The 23,353-nt window shown below is 38.1% G+C and overlaps 3 protein-coding genes and 1 long non-coding RNA gene across 4 annotated transcripts; 3 read left to right on the forward strand and 1 right to left on the reverse strand.

Annotated features, from left to right (window-relative positions):
* Positions 1–3,943: 3,943 nt before the first annotated feature.
* On the forward strand, positions 3,944–5,246 carry LOC102604669 (histone-lysine N-methyltransferase ATXR3-like). Its single transcript, XM_006360490.2, has 2 exons — positions 3,944–4,225; positions 4,393–5,246. Exon 2 carries the CDS (start codon positions 4,547–4,549, stop codon positions 5,198–5,200), a length of 654 nt encoding a protein of 217 aa, XP_006360552.1. The 5' UTR covers positions 3,944–4,225; positions 4,393–4,546; the 3' UTR covers positions 5,201–5,246.
* On the forward strand, positions 5,207–18,345 carry LOC102589281 (histone-lysine N-methyltransferase ATXR3-like). Its single transcript, XM_006360529.1, has 20 exons — positions 5,207–5,222; positions 5,284–7,503; positions 7,608–7,664; positions 9,156–10,271; positions 10,633–10,994; positions 11,138–11,671; positions 11,746–11,846; positions 13,092–14,142; positions 14,265–14,336; positions 14,473–14,583; positions 14,668–14,768; positions 15,349–15,448; positions 15,558–15,653; positions 15,871–16,038; positions 16,120–16,245; positions 16,360–16,413; positions 16,549–16,796; positions 16,886–16,994; positions 17,089–17,391; positions 17,841–18,345. Exons 1-20 carry the CDS (start codon positions 5,207–5,209, stop codon positions 18,015–18,017), a joined length of 7,122 nt encoding a protein of 2,373 aa, XP_006360591.1. The 3' UTR covers positions 18,018–18,345.
* A 16-nt stretch (positions 18,346–18,361) lies between these two features.
* On the forward strand, positions 18,362–20,141 carry LOC102605014 (transcription factor bHLH69). The gene is made up of 2 exons (XM_006360491.2): positions 18,362–18,431; positions 18,531–20,141. The coding sequence occupies exon 2, from the start codon at positions 18,838–18,840 to the stop codon at positions 19,891–19,893; it is 1,056 nt and encodes a 351-aa protein (XP_006360553.1). The 5' UTR covers positions 18,362–18,431; positions 18,531–18,837; the 3' UTR covers positions 19,894–20,141.
* Positions 20,142–20,267: 126 nt separating this feature from the next.
* LOC102605349 (uncharacterized) lies at positions 20,268–23,066 on the reverse strand. Its single transcript, XR_368357.2, has 3 exons — positions 22,756–23,066; positions 21,768–22,042; positions 20,268–20,751 (listed from the first exon to the last, which is right to left on the reverse strand). It is a non-coding gene; the product is annotated as an uncharacterized lncRNA (long non-coding RNA).
* Positions 23,067–23,353: the final 287 nt, after the last annotated feature.

Here is a 23,353-nt window from a genome sequence, read left to right on the forward strand (position 1 = left end):
ATTTCTCTTTGAGGTGATGAAGTATTTTTGGGACGAACCCTATCTTTTTAGAGAATGTGTTGATCATATAAATCGGTGTTGTGTCCCAGAAGTTGAAGTCCAACAAATTCTTAATGATTGTCATGCATCGCAGATAGGTGGATATTATTGTGATGTTCGTATGGCGTCGAAGGTGTCACAATGTGGATACTATTGACCAATGCTATTCCAAGATATGTATGCTTTCTCTAAGGTGTGTGTTTAATGCAAATGTAAAGGGGTATCTCTCGAAAGCATGAACTTATTCTCTCACAAATTCTTGATATTGAGCTCTTTGTTGTGTGAGGGATAGATGTCATCGGACCTTTGTAACTTCTTTTGGTAACAAGTATAATTTAGTGGTCGTCAACTATTTGTCGAAGTGGGTAGAAGTAGTGGCTTTACCCAACAATGAGGGGTGGAGTGTAACACAATTTTTCAACAAGTATATCTTTACGAGATTTGACACATATCGGGCTATCAAAAATGATGGTGGCTCCATTTTTGTGATCGCCAATTTCAAGCATTCTTTGTTATGCAATCTGTATTCTAAACAATACTGGTGATAATAAAACTTTGCAGAAACAGTAAATTTCCAAAGTTTAAATCACCCAGTGAAGAACAAAAATTAATTAACAAAAAACTAAAATCTGTAAAACGTACCAGAATCTGTATGAAATAGAATGGAAAGAAAATCGAGCCCACTGAATGCAGTGTCCCCTTAAAAAAATTATTCCTCTCTAGTATCAGAGGTTTGAATTGGAATATATCCTCCTAGGATAGAACGATCTTAATCACCAGTGCATTGATATCCAAAACTCTAGTGTCAGTGAGCCACTCAACGGCAGTAAAGTACACGAATAAAATTTGTGCAAAAGAAGTTAGAAATTTTGTAAGTAAAAATCTGAGGAATCAAAGGTATTTATAGCCAAGAGGAACTGGTTCCGAAAGGCCGCCGCCGCAGGCGAGCGACGACGACAGCGGTGCGAGTGGGATCCCTCTTTCCAACCCTTTTAACAATTAATATAAGTGTTTCTCTATTTAAACACTTTTATTTTTCTTTCCATCACCAATGAGGGAGAAATATTTTTTTCTAAAGCATAAGAAAACTTTTCAAGTTCCTCTCTTTTCATTGTTCCTCCATTTCCCATTAACTCTTGATATATATCCAACAATATTCTTGTCCAAATATAGGGTGAAATTTCTCATAAAAATATCATAATTTATTTTATATTTTGTAAGTGATCTGTAAAATCAACCCTTTTAATAATCCGACTAAGTTGAGTAACCAAATTTGAAAAAGAAAATAGATGAAGTATTGAAAACACCCCTAAACTCTATGATGTATTATTTGTTTTATCCTTAAACTATTGACAGTCTTGAAAACATTCTATTACTTGATTAACTGAACATAAATACACCTGATCTTGCAACATGAGTGAAAAATACACCAGTAAATTCTCGCCAAGTTTGAAAGTGTTCTCAATGCTTCCCTCGGTTTTTTATTAAGAGTTCCATACTTCTACATGAATTTGAGATCGCTTGTGGCAGATTGAGAGTATATATAAGTTTAGTTAGTCAAATAAAAGATTATTTTTAAAATTATCAATGGTTTAGGGACAAACTAATAAAATGTCAAGTTTAGAGGCATTTTCAAATACTTATTTATGGTTTTTGAAAAAATATAGGAGTAAAACACTTGTTCAATTCTTACACAAGAAAAACAAAACCTTCTGCAATGATATCTGTACCTCGTACCATCTTCCATTGAGCATACATTCTGCTGCTTGACAAACAACACAGAAAAAAAGAGAACTTATGTTAATGGATTTGAGAATTATATATTATTTATTATAAGGGGTCGTTTGGTCGGGAATAAGTTATCTCATGATTAATTATTTTGAGATTAGCTATATTGGAATAACTCATCCCATTATGTATATAAGATAACTTATCACATTACTATGATATAAATGCTGGAATAAGTTATTCCAAACATAACAACCAAACAAGACACAAAATTTTTATCCCTCACACCAAACGACCCCAAAATTATTTGGATTCCATTGCAAGAGGAACAAAAAAATATTGCTCGTCGATGCGGAGAGGTACAATCAAATTCCTTTTGATAAAAAATTACCTCACATTGATAAAAACTTTTTAATTTTTTTTTTCATATATTTACTTTTTATATCTTAAGTCCGTTACTAAAAATCCCGACTCCGCCGCTATTTCTCATTTGTCTCAAACACATCTTATAATTTTGGGGAGCGCGGGATCCAGATAATTAACTTTGGAACTCCCTCCAACTTAAGATATTTTCCCTCCAATTTAAGTATCAAATGACGTTTTTACCCCCATTGCTTTACCAAATTGTCCCTATGATCTTTATTTTTTTTAATTTTTTCAAGATCCATGTTACCAAATGACAAAAACACCCCTCCCTTTGTTTCAGAAACACAAATACCTACCCTCCGGGAAGATGGTCAGTTTTAATTTTCACACACGTGTGGTAGTAATAGTACTTCATCTTCAGTTATTTTAAATATCGATTTATTTCATATTAAGTGAATTATCAGACATGATATATTTTTAAGAAATAATCTAGATATGATATATTTTTAAGAAAAATCTTTTAAAATGTAAATTAAAAGTTACTTTTGGTTAATATTTTTTTATTATTCTAAACTAGTCTACTCGAAAATATAAAGTATTAAGAATCTTATTAAAAGAAGATAAATATGGAAAAAAGTCTTTAATAACTTTCTTAAATTTTGGACAATTCACTTATTTTAAACTATGAAAAAAGTATACTAGAAAGTCCTATGAAAAAAGTTCTAACAATTTTGAACAATTAATTCACTTATTTTAAACTATGAAAAAAGTCCTAACAATTTACTTAATTTATATACTTTTTAAGAAAAATATTTATATATATAAATTAAATGTTACTTACCATAATTATCTTTTGATGGTTCTAAACCATTTTCCTTGAAAATATAAAATATTAAAATTCTTATTAAAGAAAGGGTAAATAAGAAAAATCTCAACAATTCTCTTTGATTTTTAAAAAATTATTTATTTTAAATTATGAAAAAAATTCAATAATTTACTTAATATTGGACTAGAAAAAGTAATCATATTTACTTGCCCAAATTATTATTTTACTTAAATTCTATTAATAATGATAGCAAGTTAGCTAATACTTACCATATATTTTGAATCAAATTTAACTTCAAAAATATCAAATTTTGAAAATCTAATCTTTAAATAAATTTCCAAAAATTAAATTGTTTTATAGATTTTCTCTCCAAATTTCAATTTCTCTCCAAGTGAAATACTACTGTAATTCACATTCAAAAATCTCAATTTTCATGTTTCAACTCAAAATCAATACTCAATCAACGAATTCACGTCGATACGACACTGAAATCCGACTATTTCGAATTCACGTCGGCGCGACACTGAAATTCGACTATTTCAAATCCATGCCGACGCCACATTGAAATCCAATTATTTCGAATCCATGCCGGCGCGACATTGAAATCCGACTATTTCAGAATTCACGCCGACCACTGAAATCCGACTATTTCAAATTCACGCCGACCACTGAAAATCCGACTATTTTGAATTCACGCCGACCACTGAAATTCGCCTATTTCGAATTCACGCCAACTACTGAAATCCGGCTATTTCGAATTTACGCCGATCACTGAAATCCAACCATTTCAGAATTCAAGCCAATCACTAAAATCCGACAATTTTGAATTCACGCCGATGAATCATTAAAATCCGGCTACTTTGAATTTACGCCGCCACCGCCGCATAAAGCCCTTTACATTACCATTTCCGGTAGAAATCTGTTATGAGTGCCTACAAAAAATTCTACAAGGTACAAAAAAGGGGTAAATACTGACTGAGGTTTTCTTTCTTTCTTCTCAGGCCAAAAGCCCAGCCCGAACCAGAAAATTCTCTCGAGGAAAATATAATAAAACTATATAATAGTGATTATTAGTATTATACAGAGAGAGAAAAAGAAAGAGAAAGGCGAAAAATAGAGATTCGTTCTCTGCGAAAATCAACAATCCATTCGATCCCCCGCGCTTCCTCTTCTTCTCTACAATCAACAAACTCGATTCGACTCGGAGTTTGACTCAGCTCTCTTCTTCGATCTCACAACTCACGACTCAGCTCCCAATTTCAACTGGTATGTATCTCTTTCACATTATAAACCCTAGAACTTTCAATTTTACACCTATTAGTTTTCCCCTCTTTTTCAAAACCCTACATTCTGTTCTTTCTTCTTAATTTGCTGGATTTTTGATTGTTTAATCTTTGTTTTTCTTGTTGTATGTGCTTTGTGGATGTTTCTAGGGTTTTTTTTCCCGGCGGATATTGGAATTGGACAAGCTGAATTTGTTTGGAGCAGTATGAGCATAAACAACCCTGGCGAAGAAGAAAATTATTAGGGTTTGGTTCTGGCGACTGTGGTGCGGTTTTGGCGGTGGGGAAGAGCTTTGAGCTTTCCATGGGCGATGGAGGCGTTGCATGTGTGCCTGTACAGCATATTATGGAGCGTTTTTCAGTTTGTGGACCCAAGACTAACAACAGCACGTTCAGTACTTCTTCTTTAAATTCTACTACAGCAACTGTGAAGAAGAAGAAAAAAAAGATGAATGGTAAGATGAAAGCAAAGCGGGAGAAAAAAGTAGTGAACTTGAGTTCTAAGAGTGTTGTTAAAGAAGTTGAGTCTAATGGTGACGCTGGAAAAGATGAAGTTGAGGAGGGTGAATTGGGTACTTTACCTGTGGACAACGGACAACTTGTTCCGGAGAAATCATTTTCGCGAAAATTCGAAATAAAGAGTGAAATTGAGAAGGGGGAGATTACACCTGATGTTAAAAGGGGTGAGTTTCTCAAAGGAAGGTGGCGCAAAGGGGAATGGGAAAAGGCTAACTATATTTCTGATAAGTCTGACAGAAAAGGGGAGTTTGATAAGAATGAACCTGGTTATGAACCAGGTGAATTTGTACCTGATAGGTGGCGGAAAGGTGAGGGCTCAGCAAGGGATGATTTTAACTATAGCAGAACACGCAGGTATGATTTTGGTAAAGACAAGGGTTGGAAAGGAGACCTAGACTGGACGCCACCTTCGGTCAAGGACAAAGGATGGAGAAATTGATCGTGAATGGACACCACCTTTGGCCAAGGACAGAGGATGGAGAAATGACCATGAATGGACACCACCTTTGGCCAAGGACAAAGGGGGGAGAAATGATCTTGAATGGACACCACCTTTGGCCAAGGACAGAGGATGGAGAAATGACCATGAATGGACACCACCTTTGGCCAAGGACAAAGGGGGGAGAAATGATCTTGAATGGACACCACCTTTGGCCAAGGACAAAGGGTGGAGAAATGATCTTGAATGGACACCACCTTTGGCCAAGGACAAAGGGTGGAGAAATGATCTTGAATGGACACCACCTTTGGCCAAGGACAAAGGGGGGAGAAATGATCTTGAATGGACACCACCTTTGGCCAAGGACAAAGGGGGGAGAAATGATCTTGAATGGACACCACCTTTGGCCAAGGACAGAGGATGGAGAAATGACCATGAATGGACACCACCTTTGGCCAAGGACAGAGGATGGAGAAATGACCATGAATGGACACCACCTTTGGCCAAGGACAAAGGGGGGAGAAATGATCTTGAATGGACACCACCTTTGGCCAAGGACAGAGGATGGAGAAATGACCGTGAATGGACGCCACCTTCGGTCAAGGACAAAGGATGGAGAAATGATCGTGAATGGACACCACCTTTGGCCAAGGACAAAGGGTGGAGAAATGATCTTGAATGGACACCACCTTTGGCCAAGGACAGAGGATGGAGAAATGACCGTGAATGGACGCCACCTTCGGCCAAGGACAAAGGATGGAGAAATGACCATGAATGGACACCACCTTCCTCAGGTAAGCATTCTGGGGAGAAAGATGGTGGTAGAAGTGGTGGAATTCAGCATATGAAGAGGTTATCTAGATATGAACCTAGCATTCCAGAAAGGAACCCAAGGATTAGTTCCAAGATTGTTGGAGAAGAAGGTCCTTCCAAGAGCGAACTGAGAAATGGCAATAATCCTGCAAGAGAATACTTCTCAGGTAATAGGTTAAAACGGCATGGTACTGATTCAGATAAAAATGACCGTAAGTTCCGGGGTGAGTATGATGACTTCTCAAGTTCAAAAAGCAGGAAACTTTCTGATGATGGAAGTCGAGCTGTATACACAGCAGATCACAGTTTGCGGCGTTCTACTGAGAAGTTGCACAAGAATGCTCCTTCTAATAGGAACATTCCACCTGACAGGTATTCTTCCAGGCATTATGAGACATCTAAAGTTCCTTATGACAGACTTAATAGCAGTCCTCGTCATTTGGAGAGGTCCCCACGTGACCGGGCCCGCCATCTTGATAACTGGGATCGAAGCCCAGCCCGCCGTGAGAAGTCTCCCTATGATCGAGGCCGTAACTTTGATCACAGTAGGTCTCCTTATGACCGGAGTCGTCATTATGATCATAGAAGCCGGAGCCCAAGTTATTCAGAGTGGTCCCCACAAGATCAAGGCCGCCACCATCATAGGAGGGACAGGACACCAAACTTCATGGAGCCGTCCCCACGTGATCGGAGTAGGACTACTTATCATCGAGACACAGGTCGGAAAAGTGGACCAAGTGATAAAAAGGAAAGTCATTTTGAAGGCAAAAAGCATGAAGGAAAGTTCAGCAGCCAAAAGGATGTCAGTATGAAAGATCAATTTGCTAAGGATTCTGAGGTTAGAAGCTGTCCTGAAAATAGTAACTGCTCAATTGTTAAAAGTGGCAACCATCCAGTAAACAATGATGGTTTGCCTCAATGTCCTGCAGTGAATGCCTTGGAGCCTTCAGAGGAAAGTGGAGCTGTTGAGGAGGCGGCATCTATGGAAGAAGACATGGATATATGCAATACCCCACCACATGTTACAACTGTAGCAGAAGGAACCATTGGAAAGTGGTATTATGTCGATCAGTTTGGTGTGGAACAAGGACCTTCCAGATTATGCAAGCTAAAGTCACTGGTGGAAGAAGGATATATTGTGGCTGACCACTTTGTCAAACACGCAGATAGTGAAAGGTGGGTTACTGTTGAGAATGCAGTTTCTCCTATGGCAACTGTAAATTTTCCATCAGTTGTTTCAGATGTAGTTACACAGATGGTGAGCCCTCCCGAGGCTTCTGGTAATGTCTTGGAAGATAAGTGTGATCTAGCTCAACTTAATGACCAGGTAGCTGTGGATACTTTTCCTCCTTCATCAGAGATTGTACCATGTCATGGGGATAATTTGACTGCAGCTGAACCTTCTCTCGAACATCATATTGATGAGAGAGTAGGGGCACTATTAGAGGGCTTTTCTGTAACTCCTGGCAGGGAACTGGAGATTATTGGTGGTGAGTAGCTCATGATTTTTCTTAGAATTATCTCTCTATTCATGGTAGTGCTCAGATTTTTTCTTCTGACACTTAATATTCCCGTCTGCTATTCTCTTCTGCAGAAGTGCTGCAAGTGACCTTGGAGCATGTGGAGTGGGAGAAATGGGGAAGTGCTGAAGGTAAGTAATTCTTCTTTTTGTTTCTACTTCAACTCTATATCTCCTTGGTGATCATTGAAGGGGTATAATTTTCCACTGCTCTGCCTATGTGATAAAGGAAGTTATTTGATCATCTTTTATTGAAGCGTATGTGGAGAATATATAGCTCGTGGGGTATTACTGCTGATTTAGTTTTCTTAGCTCTCTGCCTAAGATAATAATTGCTGAAAACATTATCTTTCCTGTGGAGATCTGACTACTTAATATTGGTGTACTTGTTTGGTAAATCTCATGTTTGTCTATTATACGATTGTTTCTTCACTCATTTAGGCTATGGTTGTTTACTTTCTGAAACTGGTAGCAGTACCTTTTGTTGAACGACAACTGCAGTTTTCTCAAAGCAACATACAAGCAAGTCTGAAGCTAATTTGAATGTAAAGGAGGAAAATTGTGAATAGTAGCAGTTGATAGCTTGATTGAAGTGGGGTTTAATACCATGAGATGAGATTGTTATATTTTTTATTTTTTTGGATGAAGGAGATGATATTGTTATGTTACTTTGCCATTTTGAGTTTCAGCTAGATCTGTTTTCTTTTTTGATCAGTTTGAAGTTACCCTGAGGTATCAGCTAATTTGTGCATCCTATCTTAGTCGCAGTCTATTAATTTCCTTATGATTTGTAATTGAAATAATTAATGACAGTCAATATTTCATACCAATTATATTTGTTTATCCCTACTTATTAAAATAGAGAAACTATGTTTGTTCGCTGTCCTGGGGTTTTGGAGAGAGAAAAAGTTTGGAGGCCTGATTGTACCAAGTCTAACTTGATCTTGGATTCCCTTTTCTTTCATTTTTTTTTTATAGATAACTTACTTTCATGCCAATTATATTTGTTTATCCCTACTTATTAAAATAGAGAAACTATGGTTGTTTGCCTGTCCTGGGGTTTTGGAGAGAGAAAAAGTTTGGAGGCCTGATTGTACCAAGTCTAACTTGATCTTGCATTTCTTTTTCTTTCATTTGTTTTTGTAGATAATTTACTTGCGTCATTGAAGAGGTTGTGTAATTATCTCCAGCACACCCAATTTCGTCACTGGCTGTGATCAGCCTCTCTCCTAACTTTTGAGACTAAAATGTTTGATGTAATTTTTTTTTGGGGGGTGGGGGGCTGAGGAAAAACCTAAAACTACTCTTGAATGGAATTTTATGTGGTACAGGTAGATGTAAAAGATAATATCTTTAGTGTGTATACAGGCTTGTATATATGTTTTTTAGTATCTGTATCAGAACTTTATTATGCGGTTGATTGACTTTTCTTCTAACTGTGTTTGGACTTGAATATATTCAGAGTTTGTTTTTTTCAGGACTGGTCCCTTATCATGTCATTTTGTTTATATGCTTTTGGATTGCTTTAACCACTTATGTTGTGTGCATCAGATGTATACACTTTTTCCCATCTTGTTGGTAAGGAAGTTTATGATTAAGTATGCATTGGTTTCTCTTATGTAGGGGAACACTGGAATCAAAGTTCAGATGAGTTCTTACTTAGTTCAGAGGTGCAGAAAGAATCCACAGAACCAAGGACCAGTGACAAGGAAAGTGATTTCTTCTGCAGTGACCCAGCTGAATTGTTTTCTGGTCTGTGGTCATGCAAGGGTGGTGATTGGAAAAGAATTGATGAAGCTACACAAGATAGGCTGTGGAAAAAGAAACTTGTTCTTAATGATGGTTATCCTCTATGCCTCATGTCAAAATCTGGGATTGAAGACCCAAGATGGCTGCAGAAAGATGAATTGTATAACCCGTCACACAGCAGAAAGCTTGATCTTCCATCATGGGCTTTTACTCCTGATGAGTGGAATGATAGTAACGTTGTTGGAAGACCCAATCAATCTAAACCTCCAGTGTTAAGGGGTACTAAAGGGATGATGCTTCCAGTGATCAGGATAAATGCATGTGTAGTTAAGGAGCATGGGTCATTTGTATCTGAGCCTCACACTAAAGTTAGAGGAAAAGATAGACATCCTCAGAGGTCATCACGACCATATGTGGTGACTGGTGATACTAAGAGGTCGTCAGAAGAAGCCGTCTATCGCTCGAAAAGTAGGCAGGACCAAGAATCGCATGGTTCCAGTAAGAGCATCATGCCCTTAATTATTCCAAAGGATCGTCTTTGCTCAGCAGATGAGTTACAATTACATTTAGGTGAGTGGTACTACCTTGACGGGGCTGGGCATGAAAGAGGGCCTTTCTCGTTTATTGAGTTGCAGGTATTGGTTGATCAAGGTGTTATACCAGAAAATAGCAGCGCTTTCAGAAGGGTGGATAGGATCTGGGTCCCAGTTGCTTCAAGTTCAAAGACATCTGATCTGTCAAAGATGTGCCAAACACCCAATGAGACTCTTGGAGCTTCTGAGTCAGAGTTGGAGAGTTCTCTACAAAGTGCACCTAGTGGTGCTCCTTGCACATTTCATGGCATGCATCCTCAGTTTATCGGGCATACCCAAGGAAAGCTTCATGAGTTGGTCATGAAGTCATACAAGAGCAGGGAACTTGCTGCTGCTATTAATGAGGTCCTGGATCCCTGGATAAATGCAAGACAACCAAAGAAAGAGAGCAATCCAGGTTCGTGCTCCTTGATTCAGAAGATTCGCTTGTTAGTTTTTATTGAAATGCGATTGTCTTTAGGATGTCTGAGTCATACGCCCGCTTTCTGTTACAACTTCGTTGCATATGATGAATGAGTCGCTTCTTTCCTTAGAATTTGAATCCTCTCCTTCCCTGTCCCTTGTATGTATTTGTGATTTAAAGAAATTTATCTTCGTTCCAAATTATGTCAAAAAACCACAAGCCAACCTGGATTCAGAAAGGAGAGGGTCTGTTATGCTACGAAGGACTCGATTGCTCAACTATTTTCTTCTTTTTTTTGGTCTTTCTCCCCCTTTATGTGCTGCTTCTCATTCTCTAAAGTATCTCTCTCTGATAGATTTTCGTGCCAGCAAAAAGGCGAGGTGCCATGGAAGTGAAGAAGAATATGAAATGGAAGAGGACATATCGGTATTCCAGAATGATGAATGCCAGTTTGATGATCTATGTGGTGATGAAACTTTCAATAGAGAAACCATTACTACATCTGGAATAAAAAATGGAAGCTGGGATCTACTGGATGATCGTGTGCTTGGACGGGTCTTTCATTTCCTTAAAGCTGATGTTAAATCTCTTGTTTATGCTTCTTTAACTTGTAAGCATTGGAGATCCATAGTAAAGATTTATAAGGGTATCTCCCCTCAGGTTGACCTGTTATCTGTTGCTTCCAGTTGCACTGATTCCATGATGCAGACGATAATGGTATGCTTTTGCTTTCATGACATTCTGCTGCTTATTTTCTCTCCTACTGGCTCCCAAATTGGAAAAATTTTAACAAGTAGAAAATTGTCAAGAAATTATGATTCCACAGTAACAGATTCTTTATTTATTTTTTCTTTTTGCAGAATGGTTACAACAAAGAAAAGATAACTTCCTTGGTTTTACGTGATTGTACCAGCATAACTCCCAGAATGCTTGAGGATGTTCTGTTTTCATTCTCTTGTTTATCCTATATAGATATTAGAGGTTGCAGCCAACTTGAAGATGTTGCTGTTAAATTTCCAAATATTATTTGGATTAGGAGCAGGAGCTCGAATTTGAAAGTTAAGAGTCTCAAAAACATTTCTGATAGAACCTCATCATCTTATAGAACTTATAATAGTCAGGAAAATCAGATGGATGATTCAATTGGACTGAGAGACTACTTGGAAAGTTCGGACAAGAGAGAGTTTGCCAACCAGTTATTCCGCCGGAGCTTGTATAAACGTTCAAAGGCTTTCGATGCTCGAAAGTCCTCATCCATGCTATCTAGGGATGCCCAATTGAGGCATTTGGCAATGAGGAAATCAAGAAATTGTTTCAAGAGGATGAAGGAATTTCTTGCCTCAAGTCTAAGGGAGATAATGAAGGAAAATACCTTCGAATTTTTTGTTCCAAAGGTACTATTAGTTTTTGCTTAGTTTCTTTCTAAATACTGTTTAGATGCTTCTAAACCTTGTCCCCTTTTCGTTAGGTCGGAGAGATTGAGGAGAAAATCAGAAGTGGATATTATGCTAGTCGTGGCTTGAAATCTGCCAAAGAGGATATAAGTCGAATGTGCCGGGATGCGCTAAAGTAAGTTTTGCATTCCGTATTGTGTATGATTCTTTTAGTGTCGGCATATCTTTGCAACAGCAGAATTGTGTGAATTTCTGTTTTGGGAGATCAATGCATATTTGATACCTCTATTTGACCTTAATTGTACCTTTAATTGTGCTATTTAATCAATCAGGAACTACAATCAATCCCAAATGAGCCAGGATCAACTGTATGAATCCTTAGTCCATTGTACCCAATTATCTTTGGAAAACTTTACCAATTTAGCCCCAATAATATACAAAACTAGCTGAACTCTAGCAACTTCGTCAACCTGCAATCAATAGTGTCGTGGTTGCCTTTTTAAAAGTGGCAATATTCATGTTCGAGTCTCATTTTTAAGGAAAACAGTATGTTCCGAAAGAAATATAGATCTGATAAAATCACTGTTCCCTGTTAGTAATGATCCCTAAAAATGATGAAATACTCTTTTAGACAATGACATGCATTCACCATCAGCCCTGGGTTTACAGATCCATTAAAGCCTATTTCTTTAGGATTCAAGTCACTGCGTAGGGAACTAAAAGGCTAAAGGTGCAAAGAGGGACTGAAAGTGTGAATCAGGGATAATGAGCGGACCTGTACTGCAATTTTTTAAAGTGAGAATTTGTTGATTGCACCAAGAAAGTGCTAGAGTATGCACATAAGAAGGCTTCTGTTTCCTTCAGATAAATAAGGGATCTAGAAAGTCAACAAAAGTATTACATTTCAGTAAACCTTCATGTTTACACCAAGAATACGGAAAGATGCAGGCTTAAATTTGACCAAGTGTACTGCTGTATATTTGTTTTCAAAACATATAATTTTCCTTCCATAATGACCAGAAATGCATTGAGAGACAGCACTCCGGAAGTCTTTAAGCTGCTTCTTTGCCCTCTGCCCGTTCCAACTGATTATAGCCTCTTTCAATGTTGCTGGATGTACCCAGTGCACCCACACACATTAAGGAACATAGTCCATATGTTCAATCCTCTAGGGAATGCTTTTGTCTTCCTTGCTGCTTTCCAACGCCAAAACTGCATTTTTCTGTTCTCCTCTTCGTGTCTTCCCTCTTGTGTGGTTGATGAATGAAGGGAAAGGTGGTTGTGGAGTAATTACACGATAAATTTTTTAATCTATATGGTGCAAATGGTTCTATTTTTTGTGTGGCACTTCTGTTCTACTTTAACATAATTTCTGAAAATTCTGATTTCTGATTGATATTCTACAAATGCTGTGGCTCAGATCAAAAAACCGTGGTGATGCCAAAGACATGAATCGCATTATTGCACTATTTATCCGTCTTGCTACTAGGTTGGAAGAAGATCCCAAGTCATTCCGTAGTACAAGAGATGAGATGATGAAGACTTCGAAAGATGAGTCTCCTCCAGGTTTCTCTTCTAGTACAACAAAGTACAAAAAGAATCCTGCTAGAATGTCTGAAAAGAAATACTTCAACAGAAGCAATGGATCTTCCTATGTTAATGGTGTATCCGACTATGGAGAGTTTGCAAGTGATAGAGAGATCAAAAGACGCTTATCCAAGTTGAGATTGAAATCCTTAGATTCAGGGAGTGAAACATCTGATGATCTTAGCAGATCTTCTGGTGATACTTCGAGTGACAACGAGAGTACTGCTTCAGAGACAGAAAGTGACTTGGATTTAAGATCAGAATGTGGAGCTGCAGAATCAAAAGATTATTTTACTCCAGATGATGGGTTTGATTCTTTTGCTGACGATCGTGAATGGGGTGCTCGCATGACGAAGGCTAGCCTGGTCCCTCCGGTAACAAGGAAATATGAAGTCATCGATCATTATGTTATTGTAGCTGATGAGAAAGAAGTGAAAAGAAAGATGCTGGTTTCTTTGCCAGAGGATTATGCTGGGAAGCTTAGTGTGCAGAAGAATGGAACTGAGGAGTCTGATATGGAAATTCCAGAAGTGAAGGATTATAAACCAAGGAAAACACTTGGAGAAGAGGTGATAGAGCAGGAAGTCTATGGTATTGATCCATACACTCATAATCTTCTCCTCGATTCCATGCCAGATGAATCGGATTGGTCTCTACTGGACAAGCATTTGTTTATTGAAGACGTGCTCCTTCGTACTCTAAACAAGCAAGTTCGGCGCTTCACGGGCAGCCACACACCAATGATATATTCTCTGAAGCCTGTTTTCGAAGAGATTCTGGAAACTGCAGACAAAGATCAGGACAAGAGAACTGTACGTTTATGCCAGTTCATGCTGAATGCCATTGATACTCGTCCAGAGGACAATTATGTTGCCTATAGAAAGGTAAGGATAATGAATAATAGTTATTTCTGAGACCTAAAAAAAATATTTCTTACTTCTGTATTTGGGTAAAATGCCCATCCTGTTTCTTCCAACATTTGATGAACTTGTGACGTGTTTGTCAGGGTCTTGGGGTTGTGTGCAACAAAGAAGGTGGCTTCAGCGAGGAAGATTTTGTCGTCGAATTCTTGGGGGAGGTAAGGATAAAATGCTTTCTTCTGGATTATGCCTGTACAATTCCTCCAGCTTTTGAGTATCCTTTTACTTAATTTTGCTTTGAGAATTGTACATTCTAAAAGATGACTTTAATCATGTCTCTCCCGAGACATACAGGTTTATCCTGCTTGGAAGTGGTTTGAGAAGCAAGATGGAATTCGCTCCTTGCAAAGGAATAACAATGATCCTGCACCGGAGTTTTACAATATTTATCTTGAGAGGCCAAAGGTATCCTTTGTTGATATGGGTTCATTCTATTCTTTTCTTTGCTTCAACCTTTTTCCTAACCCTATTAATAATTCCTCTTGTTAGGGTGATGCTGATGGATATGATCTAGTTGTTGTTGATGCAATGCACAAAGCTAACTATGCTAGTCGAATTTGTCACTCGTGCAGACCTAATTGTGAAGCAAAGTAAGTTTCCTCCTTTGCTCTAGTGTGATTTATTTCGAACCGATATTATGAACCCATGTACCATGTATCACATGTTTTTGCAATTCCAAATAGATACAAAAAATGGAGAAGTGGGAAATCGTTGACAGTAGTTGATGCAGCCCTTAGCCATTGGGTTCATTCAAACATAGTATTTTTGACGAAGCGCATAGTTATGTCTTAAAACCCACTAAAATTTCAACAAATATTATATATGAACCCATGATTTTAGAAGTAAAGTTAGTGCTAAGAACCTCTTATAGGTCGAACATCCTGGATCCGTCTGTACTTGGAACAAATTTTTTGACCATTTGTTTCAGCTGCTTGTGCCTTTTGCGTCGACGTTTAACTGATATTTGCTTTCCCAGAGAAAAGGGAAGTCTGTAAGACTTTTCTTTTTTGGTAAAGAGGTTGAAATACAGTTTAATGTCAGTGTTATTATGGTTTCCCCTAAGAGATGTGTTAATATGTGTGTGTTTTATGTATCATCCCCTCTTTTTTCCCCTTACTGGTTTAAAACTATAGTCTTTCTCAGGACTTTTATGTACCTTTTTGTGAACAGAGTAACAGCTGTTGATGGTCAGTATCAGATTGGAATTTATAGTACACGACCAATTGCTTATGGTGAAGAGGTCACTTTTGATTACAATTCTGTTACAGAGGTGAGTTTTTAGATAATGTTAAAGATCTGTTAAGCTCGAGGATAGGGCCTTTCTCTTTTTTTCCTTTTTGTGGATAATTTTGGTTAAATGGTGGTGTCTCATGCTACAGAGTAAAGAAGAGTATGAAGCGTCTGTCTGTTTATGCGGCAGCCAGGTTTGCCGTGGAAGTTACTTGAATCTTACAGGTGAAGGGGCTTTCCTGAAGGTACATTCTCCATCTTAGTTTTGAAGAATTATCTTAACCTTGGCTTCTCCTTAAGCTGTTATATGACTGAGGTTATTTGGTGTTTTGGAATTTTCACATTTTTTACTTAAAAGGAAAATGCTTTGATCATTTGAATGATCACCTTTGTTGGAAATCATATTTAATGCCTTTCAGCAGTCCTATTTCTCCTCACCTGAATCATTATTGTTGTCTGCAGGTGCTCCAGGAGTACCATGGGTTACTTAACCGGCACCAGCTGATGCTAGAGGCGTGCGAACTGAATTCAGTTTCTGAAGAAGATTATATTGATCTTGGTAAAGCTGGACTTGGAAGTTGTTTACTTGCTGGTCTGCCACATTGGTTGATTGCTTATTCAGCTCGTTTGGTATGCTTTTGCTTTGAATTGATTATAGGTTACCATTGTTCATTTTTTTAGCATTTTCTGAATTATATGCTATTATTGAAGGTGAGATTTATCAATTTTGAGAGGACGAAGCTTCCCGATGAGATACTCAAACATAATTTGGAAGAGAAGAAGAAATACTTTTCAGATGTTTGTCTGGAAGTTGAGAAAAACGAATCTGAGATTCAGGTTAGTATGCAATGCATGATGTCAAATGGAGTTTTATAGTTCCATTTCTATTCCCTCCATCTGCATGTGTAAAGGTTTCTTCTTATAATTATTATCTTTTCTTGAATAATACAGGCTGAGGGTGTTTACAACCAAAGGCTTCAGAACTTGGCTCTGACTCTTGACAAGGTTCGACTCTCCTTTTTGACCAAGTCATCCTTACATTTCCTTCCGTTTTTCTTGCTTAAGAATTGGCTGCTGAGGACTTTTTTTGATGTGTTGAGATAAAGTTAAATCTAAGAGTTGCTGATGTGCTTTTGGCAGGTGCGTTATGTAATGAGATGTGTTTTCGGTGACCCCGAAAAGGCTCCCCCTCCTCTTGAGAGGCTTAATCCTGAAGAAGCTGTTTCTTTTATCTGGAGAGGAGAGGGGTCTCTTGTTGAGGAGCTGCTTCAATGTATGGCTCCTCATTTGGAAGATATTATGCTAAATGATCTCAAGGCCAAGATTCGAGCTCATGATCCATCCAGGTCAGATGATCTCGAGACGGGCCTTCGAAAATCCTTAATATGGTGAGTAGTGTCAACTGTCAACCATGATATTCTAGCTATGTTATTTTTATCAAAAAACAATTTTCTTGACTTGCACATCCTTGTTCTAGGTTGAGAGATGAGGTCCGAGATCTTCCATGCTCATACAAATCTCGACATGATGCTGCTGCTGACTTGATTCATTTATATGCTTATACAAAGTGTTTTTTTAGGATACGAGTATGTTACTTGATCCTGTCAAAACTTCTTTTGGGTATATCCTTTTCACTGGTCATTGTGTAGGTTTTGACTTGTATATCTTCTCTCTTTGCAGGAATACAAGACTGTAACTTCACCTCCTGTATATATAAGTCCTTTAGACCTGGGACCCAAATATACTGATAAGCTGGGACCTGGTACTCACGAGTATCGCAAGACATATGGTGAAAATTATTGCTTAGGACAGCTGTTTTATTGGTATAACCAAGCTAATGCAGATCCGGAGAATTGTCTTTTCAAGGCGAGCAGGGGTTGCTTGTCTTTACCTGAAGCTGGCTCTTTTTATGCTAAAGTCCAGAAGCCATCCCGCCAACGTGTTTACGGCCCAAGGACTGTGAAGTTCATGCTCTCTAGAATGGTAAGCCTTGTGTTAGTTTCAGAAGAGCAACCTCTATTTAGTCTGTTGTCTATTGCAGAAGAAACCTACAGCTAGATGCCATATGTTTTAGTAGAGGAATGCCTTCTAAGCAGAACATGCCCAATACCCTTTAGGAAGAATATACTCAGAATAATATAAGTGTGACTTAGTTGTTGATCGCAGTGCTGTAATTTATTGTGCTCGTCTTTTCTTGCTGTGAGTTTCTTCTTTTTTTCCCCATGCATCTCATTGTTTATCTTGGCAAACCCCACCTAACATTTAGAAGGCAACACTGGGCAGCCAATGAATATTGTGAACCACATAGGGGGCTTTTATACAACTAGCTTGATAAGCTTGGGTGTATAGCTTCAGTCAATTTCAAGAGTTCCATTTATTATTTAGTGGGCAGCTTCCCCTCAACTCAAGTTTCTTACTTCTTGTCTTGGCAGGAGAAGCAGCCGCAGAGAGCATGGCCAAAGGATCGGATATGGTCATTTAAGAATAGTCCCAATGTATTTGGCAGTCCTATGCTGGATGGTATTCTAAACAAGTCTCCCCTAGAAAGGGAGATGGTACATTGGCTTAAGCATAGACCTGCAATCTTTCAGGCCAAGTGGGATAGATGAAATTTTGCGGAGCAGCATTAGTAGGACAACACTTGCTGTTAGGATACTGATTGCTTAGAGAAAAGGTGTTCGATGTTAGAATCGAATCCCTCTCCCTATTGGAAAGGGGAGAATAGGTGATTGCTTCTAGTCTTTGATTTCTTTATGCTGCCTGCTTCATCACTTGATTCTTGTGTACAGTTTCTATATCCTTTTTCATTCTTGATCAGTTTTGTAATATGTAATTCATTGTCATGGGAAAAGAAAAATTAGTGAATGAGTTCCTAATCTTTATTTTAGATGTAAATGGATTAAGTAAGTAGATATAGTATTTTCAGTCTTGGTGAAATAATTCTGTTCTTTTTTTTTGAGTTGTAAAATGGCAGCAAAGATAACGGCAAGTTTTACAGCGTTATCTGTATCTGCCAAATCAAGGTACATAATTATTACCTTTTCATCTTTCTGTTTCACTTTTATTTCTTTTTTAACCCTCCATTTTTATGAATAATTCACTTCATTCTTGTCCTTATCCAGATGAGCTAGTATACAATGAGGTGCTTCCCATATTACGGGCAGTAACCTACATTTCCACCGTTGGATCAAAATCTAATCAAAGGCCTTAGATGAACCCGCCAAAAAAAGAAACGAATTTCGAATGAAACGGCATAGTACACATTTTAGAGACAGAATCAACAGTACTCAGAGCTACTTGTCGGTTATATACCTCTAGTCATATCCCGCCACGTGTCCCTTAATCCCCTATATACACTACCGGAATCATAGATACCATCTACCCTATAGAATATCCCTTGTATTTTTCTGCGTGTTTTGTGTGAGGGCTATGGAGAGAAAATTACCTCTTCTTCAACCGGAGTTTAATGCCGGAGAAGCGTTATTGCTGCCACTTATGGAGTCTGATGAAGCCTTCATCAACGGCATGTATAACGGACTGAGCTATCAGTCTCTGTTGAGTTTGAACCTCGATCACAGCTACTATGGCGAAGTGAAACCTTTTTCAGCTCTCTCATCTAATTTTCGCCCTTCTTTCACCAATGATATGCTCTGCGCTGGTGCTACTGCTTCGTCTCAAATCCAGCAAAGTTCGGCGACTTTTCATGAGTTATCTTCTGGAGATTCTGCATGGCTTAATAAGAAGACGGAGATCAATCCCGATGCTGCTCAAAAGATGAAATTCCCAAAACTGGAACCAGTAACTGATAATCTCCAGTTATATCCATACAACAATGAGGTTGTGTTGAGTGAGCCGTTCAATTACTTCTCCAACGGCTTTGGATACCACAGTCTTCCAGATCTCCGTTGCCTCGAACAGCCAAACTATTTGGATTTCTCGTCATCGCTGGTCACAACAGAAAACCGAGGCGTCGAACCAGTGAGGCCTGTTTCAGAAGTTTTGAGTAACCTCCTAAAAAACAGGCAGCCGTATAGTTCATCTACAACTCGATTGCGAAGGCAGAAGCTAAGCGAGAAAATACGATGTTTAGAGAAGCTATTGCCATGGGACAAGAAAATGGATACGGCGACTATGCTAGAAGAGGCGTACAAATACGTGAAGTTTCTACAGGCGCAGATTAGCGTCCTACAAAGCATGCCTCCGCTGGTAGAAGGAGGTGCTTCTTCCGATCAGGATAGAAATGGAAAAAGTACAAGCTATGGATCAAATCATGAAGCGAAGGCAATTAGCGTTTTTGGGACACTGGCGAGGCTGAACAGGCAGCAGCTTTTACAGGTTTTACTGAACTCGCCTGTTGCTCAGACCTATCTTTACTCAAAAGGCTGCTGCGTTTACTCCGTAGAACAGCTGGTTCAGTACAGGAAAATTGCTCAGAGAAACGCTTTCTACCGCCGATCTTTGTTTTTTTCCGGCATGTTCTCTTGAACAAGGCGATTCCGATTCTCAGGTGCTCATAGCTAATTTGGGAACTCCCCTCTTTTTTACTTTTTGGTTGAAAAAACAGTGAAAGTTTAGGCCATAGTAGTAGTAAAGGGAAAATCTGTAGATGTGTGAGAAATTGTTAACTGCACTGAACTATGAAGTAGTGTTAGTCTATTCTAATTTTTGCTAATCATTGCATGTAAAGCACGTGATCGCTATGCATCATCTTCAATTTCGATTTTTATAAAAAATCCAAGTCTAAATATAAATGCATATACTCGTGTTCTATGAATTTCGTCATTTCAATTTCATCTGGTCAGCCTTTTTTCTTTCAATCATTGTTAGTAGCACGAAATTGGCCTGAGAACCTCAATGGCTATAGTTACATTAATGTTCAATTGCTCCACACATCCAATATTACTATAACTGTTCATTCATTGTTCAACAACATACCGATTGTGGTCCCTGGGGTCCAGAAATGGTAGAGTGTATAAATACCTTACCCCTACCTTGTTGAGGTAGAGATGTTGTTTTCGAAACTATTCAGTGATCAGGATACAAAATTCTTAGGAAGGCCACTTGCCGGGCCTCTCTATTTATTCAAAGGTTAAGCCATTAAGGCAAATATACGACCTAATGTTTTAGTACTGTCTGCCAAATTCAACATCTCTGTTCTGCACTCTGCTCCTGAAATATACAACCTACAAAATTGAACTGGATGCCAAAGAGTGATTTATCATCATCTAGTAATGGTTACGATATTCATCTCCAGTGAACTCCTTGGGCCAAAAGCAGTAGCAATCGAAACATGAGAAGAATTCATTGTTCATTTGTCGAACTCCCAAATGACTCCTTCATCATCTGTCATTAGGGAGCAAATTAATTAACAAGAACAAACAAGAGAAGATCAGGGTACAAGAAAATTACAAGACAAATCAAACAAATAATTGCTGCGTTTGAATAGGTTTCTTAGTGTTGACAAGAACTCATTTGAGTGTCTTAATGTCTTCTCTAGCATTTGTCAGATGGTTAGGCATTAAGACACCATTAAAGTGGATTTGGCTTTTGGGGAAAGGTTTACAAATATGTTTTCCTAGACTTTCCAATTCCAAACGAGGATATACGTTCCAAACGTGTGAAGGGTCCATTTCGATCTTTTGAAAAGTGTTTGCTCAAGAATGGATTACAAAAAAATAGATTGAATGGTAGAGAAGAGGCAAAAAAGATAAGAAGCAAGAGAACAACTAGCAAGGAGCCAATACACTTCAAGGAAGAAAGATGTAACGTAATCAAACAATTAAAAGTATAATAACTCTTCTTCTTTCGTGTCATTGATACTAGATGTCTGCTCCTCTAAAGTCAGCGTCAGCTAGTATAATGCTCTCTTGTTGGAAGTAAGATCACAGAATATAGGTGCAAAAAAGGAGTGTAATTTGCGCAAGAGATCAGTTTCTGAAGAACTCTCCGAGATCAGGACTATGCTGTAAATATTATCCTTTTGTCTTTGGCATCCCAAAAGGGCTTTCTGAGTATATTACATCCATATGAATCATTCTCAATTGCACAAGAAGAAAAAATAGAGTAGAAATCTTATGACATAAGCATTTACTGCGTCCAAACACATTAAGTCATTAACAATCTAACACCCAGATTGAAAGAATTGAGCATTTTCCTCTAGTATTTCGTTATCGTCTAGGGATAGACTTCTAAACATTACAACACAATACATGTCTCTTGAGATCCCAAAATAGACTCGTGAAAAAGCTTTATATGCTATGTATAAAACATGCTACTGATGCAAGCTCAAAGTGTAAAAGTGGAAACTGTATACATATACGCAATGGAATGTGATTTGAATCAAAGCAGTATATGATTACCTTTTATCTTCTTGTTGATCCATCCTTCAAGTAGCATTCCTGCACCAACACCTGCAGCAATAAATGACCCATAAATGGCGATGGAGTATGGTAAGGATCTTCGTGGAAGAAAATAATACTCAGGCACTTGTCGAATCCTTTTTGGAAGCCGTTTCTTCACAGCTGGTACAACATTAGCCTCACTACTCTCCGTTCCACCCAGAGTTTTCCAGTCCATCTCTTTCAGTTGGTCTTTTTGCTGTTCTACACCCATTATGGGACCCTAGCCTGGTACCCTGTTTATAAATGAAATATACAAGAATTGAGATGGATTAGGGATTTCAAATTGCGGAACGTCTTGTAACGCTAGTACATTACATCATCCGCTCATACAACAACACAATCGAAGATGGCTGAACAGTCAAAATAGTTTTTAGACTAACGGCAATTAAGGAACGTATTCCCAACCTATTCAGTGCACATGAATTAAACTCGTCTGGTGGAAATGAAACTATGTTCCTAAATGATATGTATAGCTTTTTTACAATGACCGAGAAATCCGTCTAGAACTAACCCTTTGGGCCAACCACAGCCTTCGAAACTCAATAAGATATGGGTTGCCCCTCTACCCTTCTCCACTGGGATCGAACTTGTAACCTAGACACAAGTCCCTTAAACCATGGCAATTGAGCTAGCCCCTGGGGCTAAATGATATGTATAGATTGACAATAAGCAAGTATTAGATTGTTAAGCTTCTCTTCTCATTATTATAAGCTTATTGATTCAGATTAATGAAACAGCTTTAACCAAAAATCTGGATATTCCAAGCCACAAGATAAATTGAACAAACAAAGAAGAGCAACTTCATTAATAGCATGAAAAGCATAAATGGGGTTTCTGTTCTCACTAATCTTAATCTGTGTATTTTGTGAATTAGCAGAAAAAAGTATTAGGATATATGGATCGAAAGAGACATAGATTGATTGGGTAAAAATAAATAACAACTTACAGAGCTCGATTTCAATGGAAGCCAGAAAATTGCGAGGAGAAAGAACAAATTCGGCGTAGTTATCGGGCCAAAACTTTGGGTCCGAATTTGTTGGATCCGTTTCAACTCAGTTTGATTATCCAAACGGGCCCTTAGGATATCCTTCATAAGGACCGGTGTTTAACTTTTTGCCATTTAAAAAAAAAAAGTTATGCAAAATTGCAAATAGTTTATAAACATTTGCAGAACTTGTGCTCTATAGAAAAATTGATTGGATCATGTTGAGTTCGATTGTGGAAGGAGAGAGATAAGCGCGACTATTGATTTTAAAAGTTCGAGTTGAATTTAATAATTAAAAATTGTTTTAGAAGGTACGATATCAAATTTGGAATTGATTTAGATCAATTTTAAAATAAAATATATCAAAAAAATTGCTCGGCTGTGAATATTAGTGCCATGGAGTCGTGGACTATGCCTCATGTTCCTTTATAGAATCTGCTGCTTCTTTCGGACATGGTACATTCCTGTGTATAAAACACAAAACTAAATCCCAATTTGATATCTGAACTAATTTGGTCTTCAAACAATAACATATTCCATGGAATTTTGTTAGTAGAAT

This window comes from Solanum tuberosum, unplaced genomic scaffold (assembly GCF_000226075.1).
Source record: "Solanum tuberosum cultivar DM 1-3 516 R44 unplaced genomic scaffold, SolTub_3.0 scf00313, whole genome shotgun sequence".
NCBI lineage: Eukaryota > Viridiplantae > Streptophyta > Magnoliopsida > Solanales > Solanaceae > Solanum > Solanum tuberosum.

Excerpts from the sequence above, each read along its gene's own strand:
- LOC102604669 (XM_006360490.2), top strand. The coding sequence starts at position 4,547 with ATGGGCGATGGAGGCGTTGCATGTGTGCCTGTACAGCATATTATGGAG.
- LOC102589281 (XM_006360529.1), top strand. Across the intron at positions 11,847-13,091 it reads ATGTGCCGGGATGCGCTAAA|ATCAAAAAACCGTGGTGATG; the intron begins GTAAGTTTTGCA and ends GCTGTGGCTCAG. Across the intron at positions 14,143-14,264 it reads ATTATGTTGCCTATAGAAAG|GGTCTTGGGGTTGTGTGCAA; the intron begins GTAAGGATAATG and ends CGTGTTTGTCAG.
- LOC102605014 (XM_006360491.2), top strand. The coding sequence starts at position 18,838 with ATGGAGAGAAAATTACCTCTTCTTCAACCGGAGTTTAATGCCGGAGAA.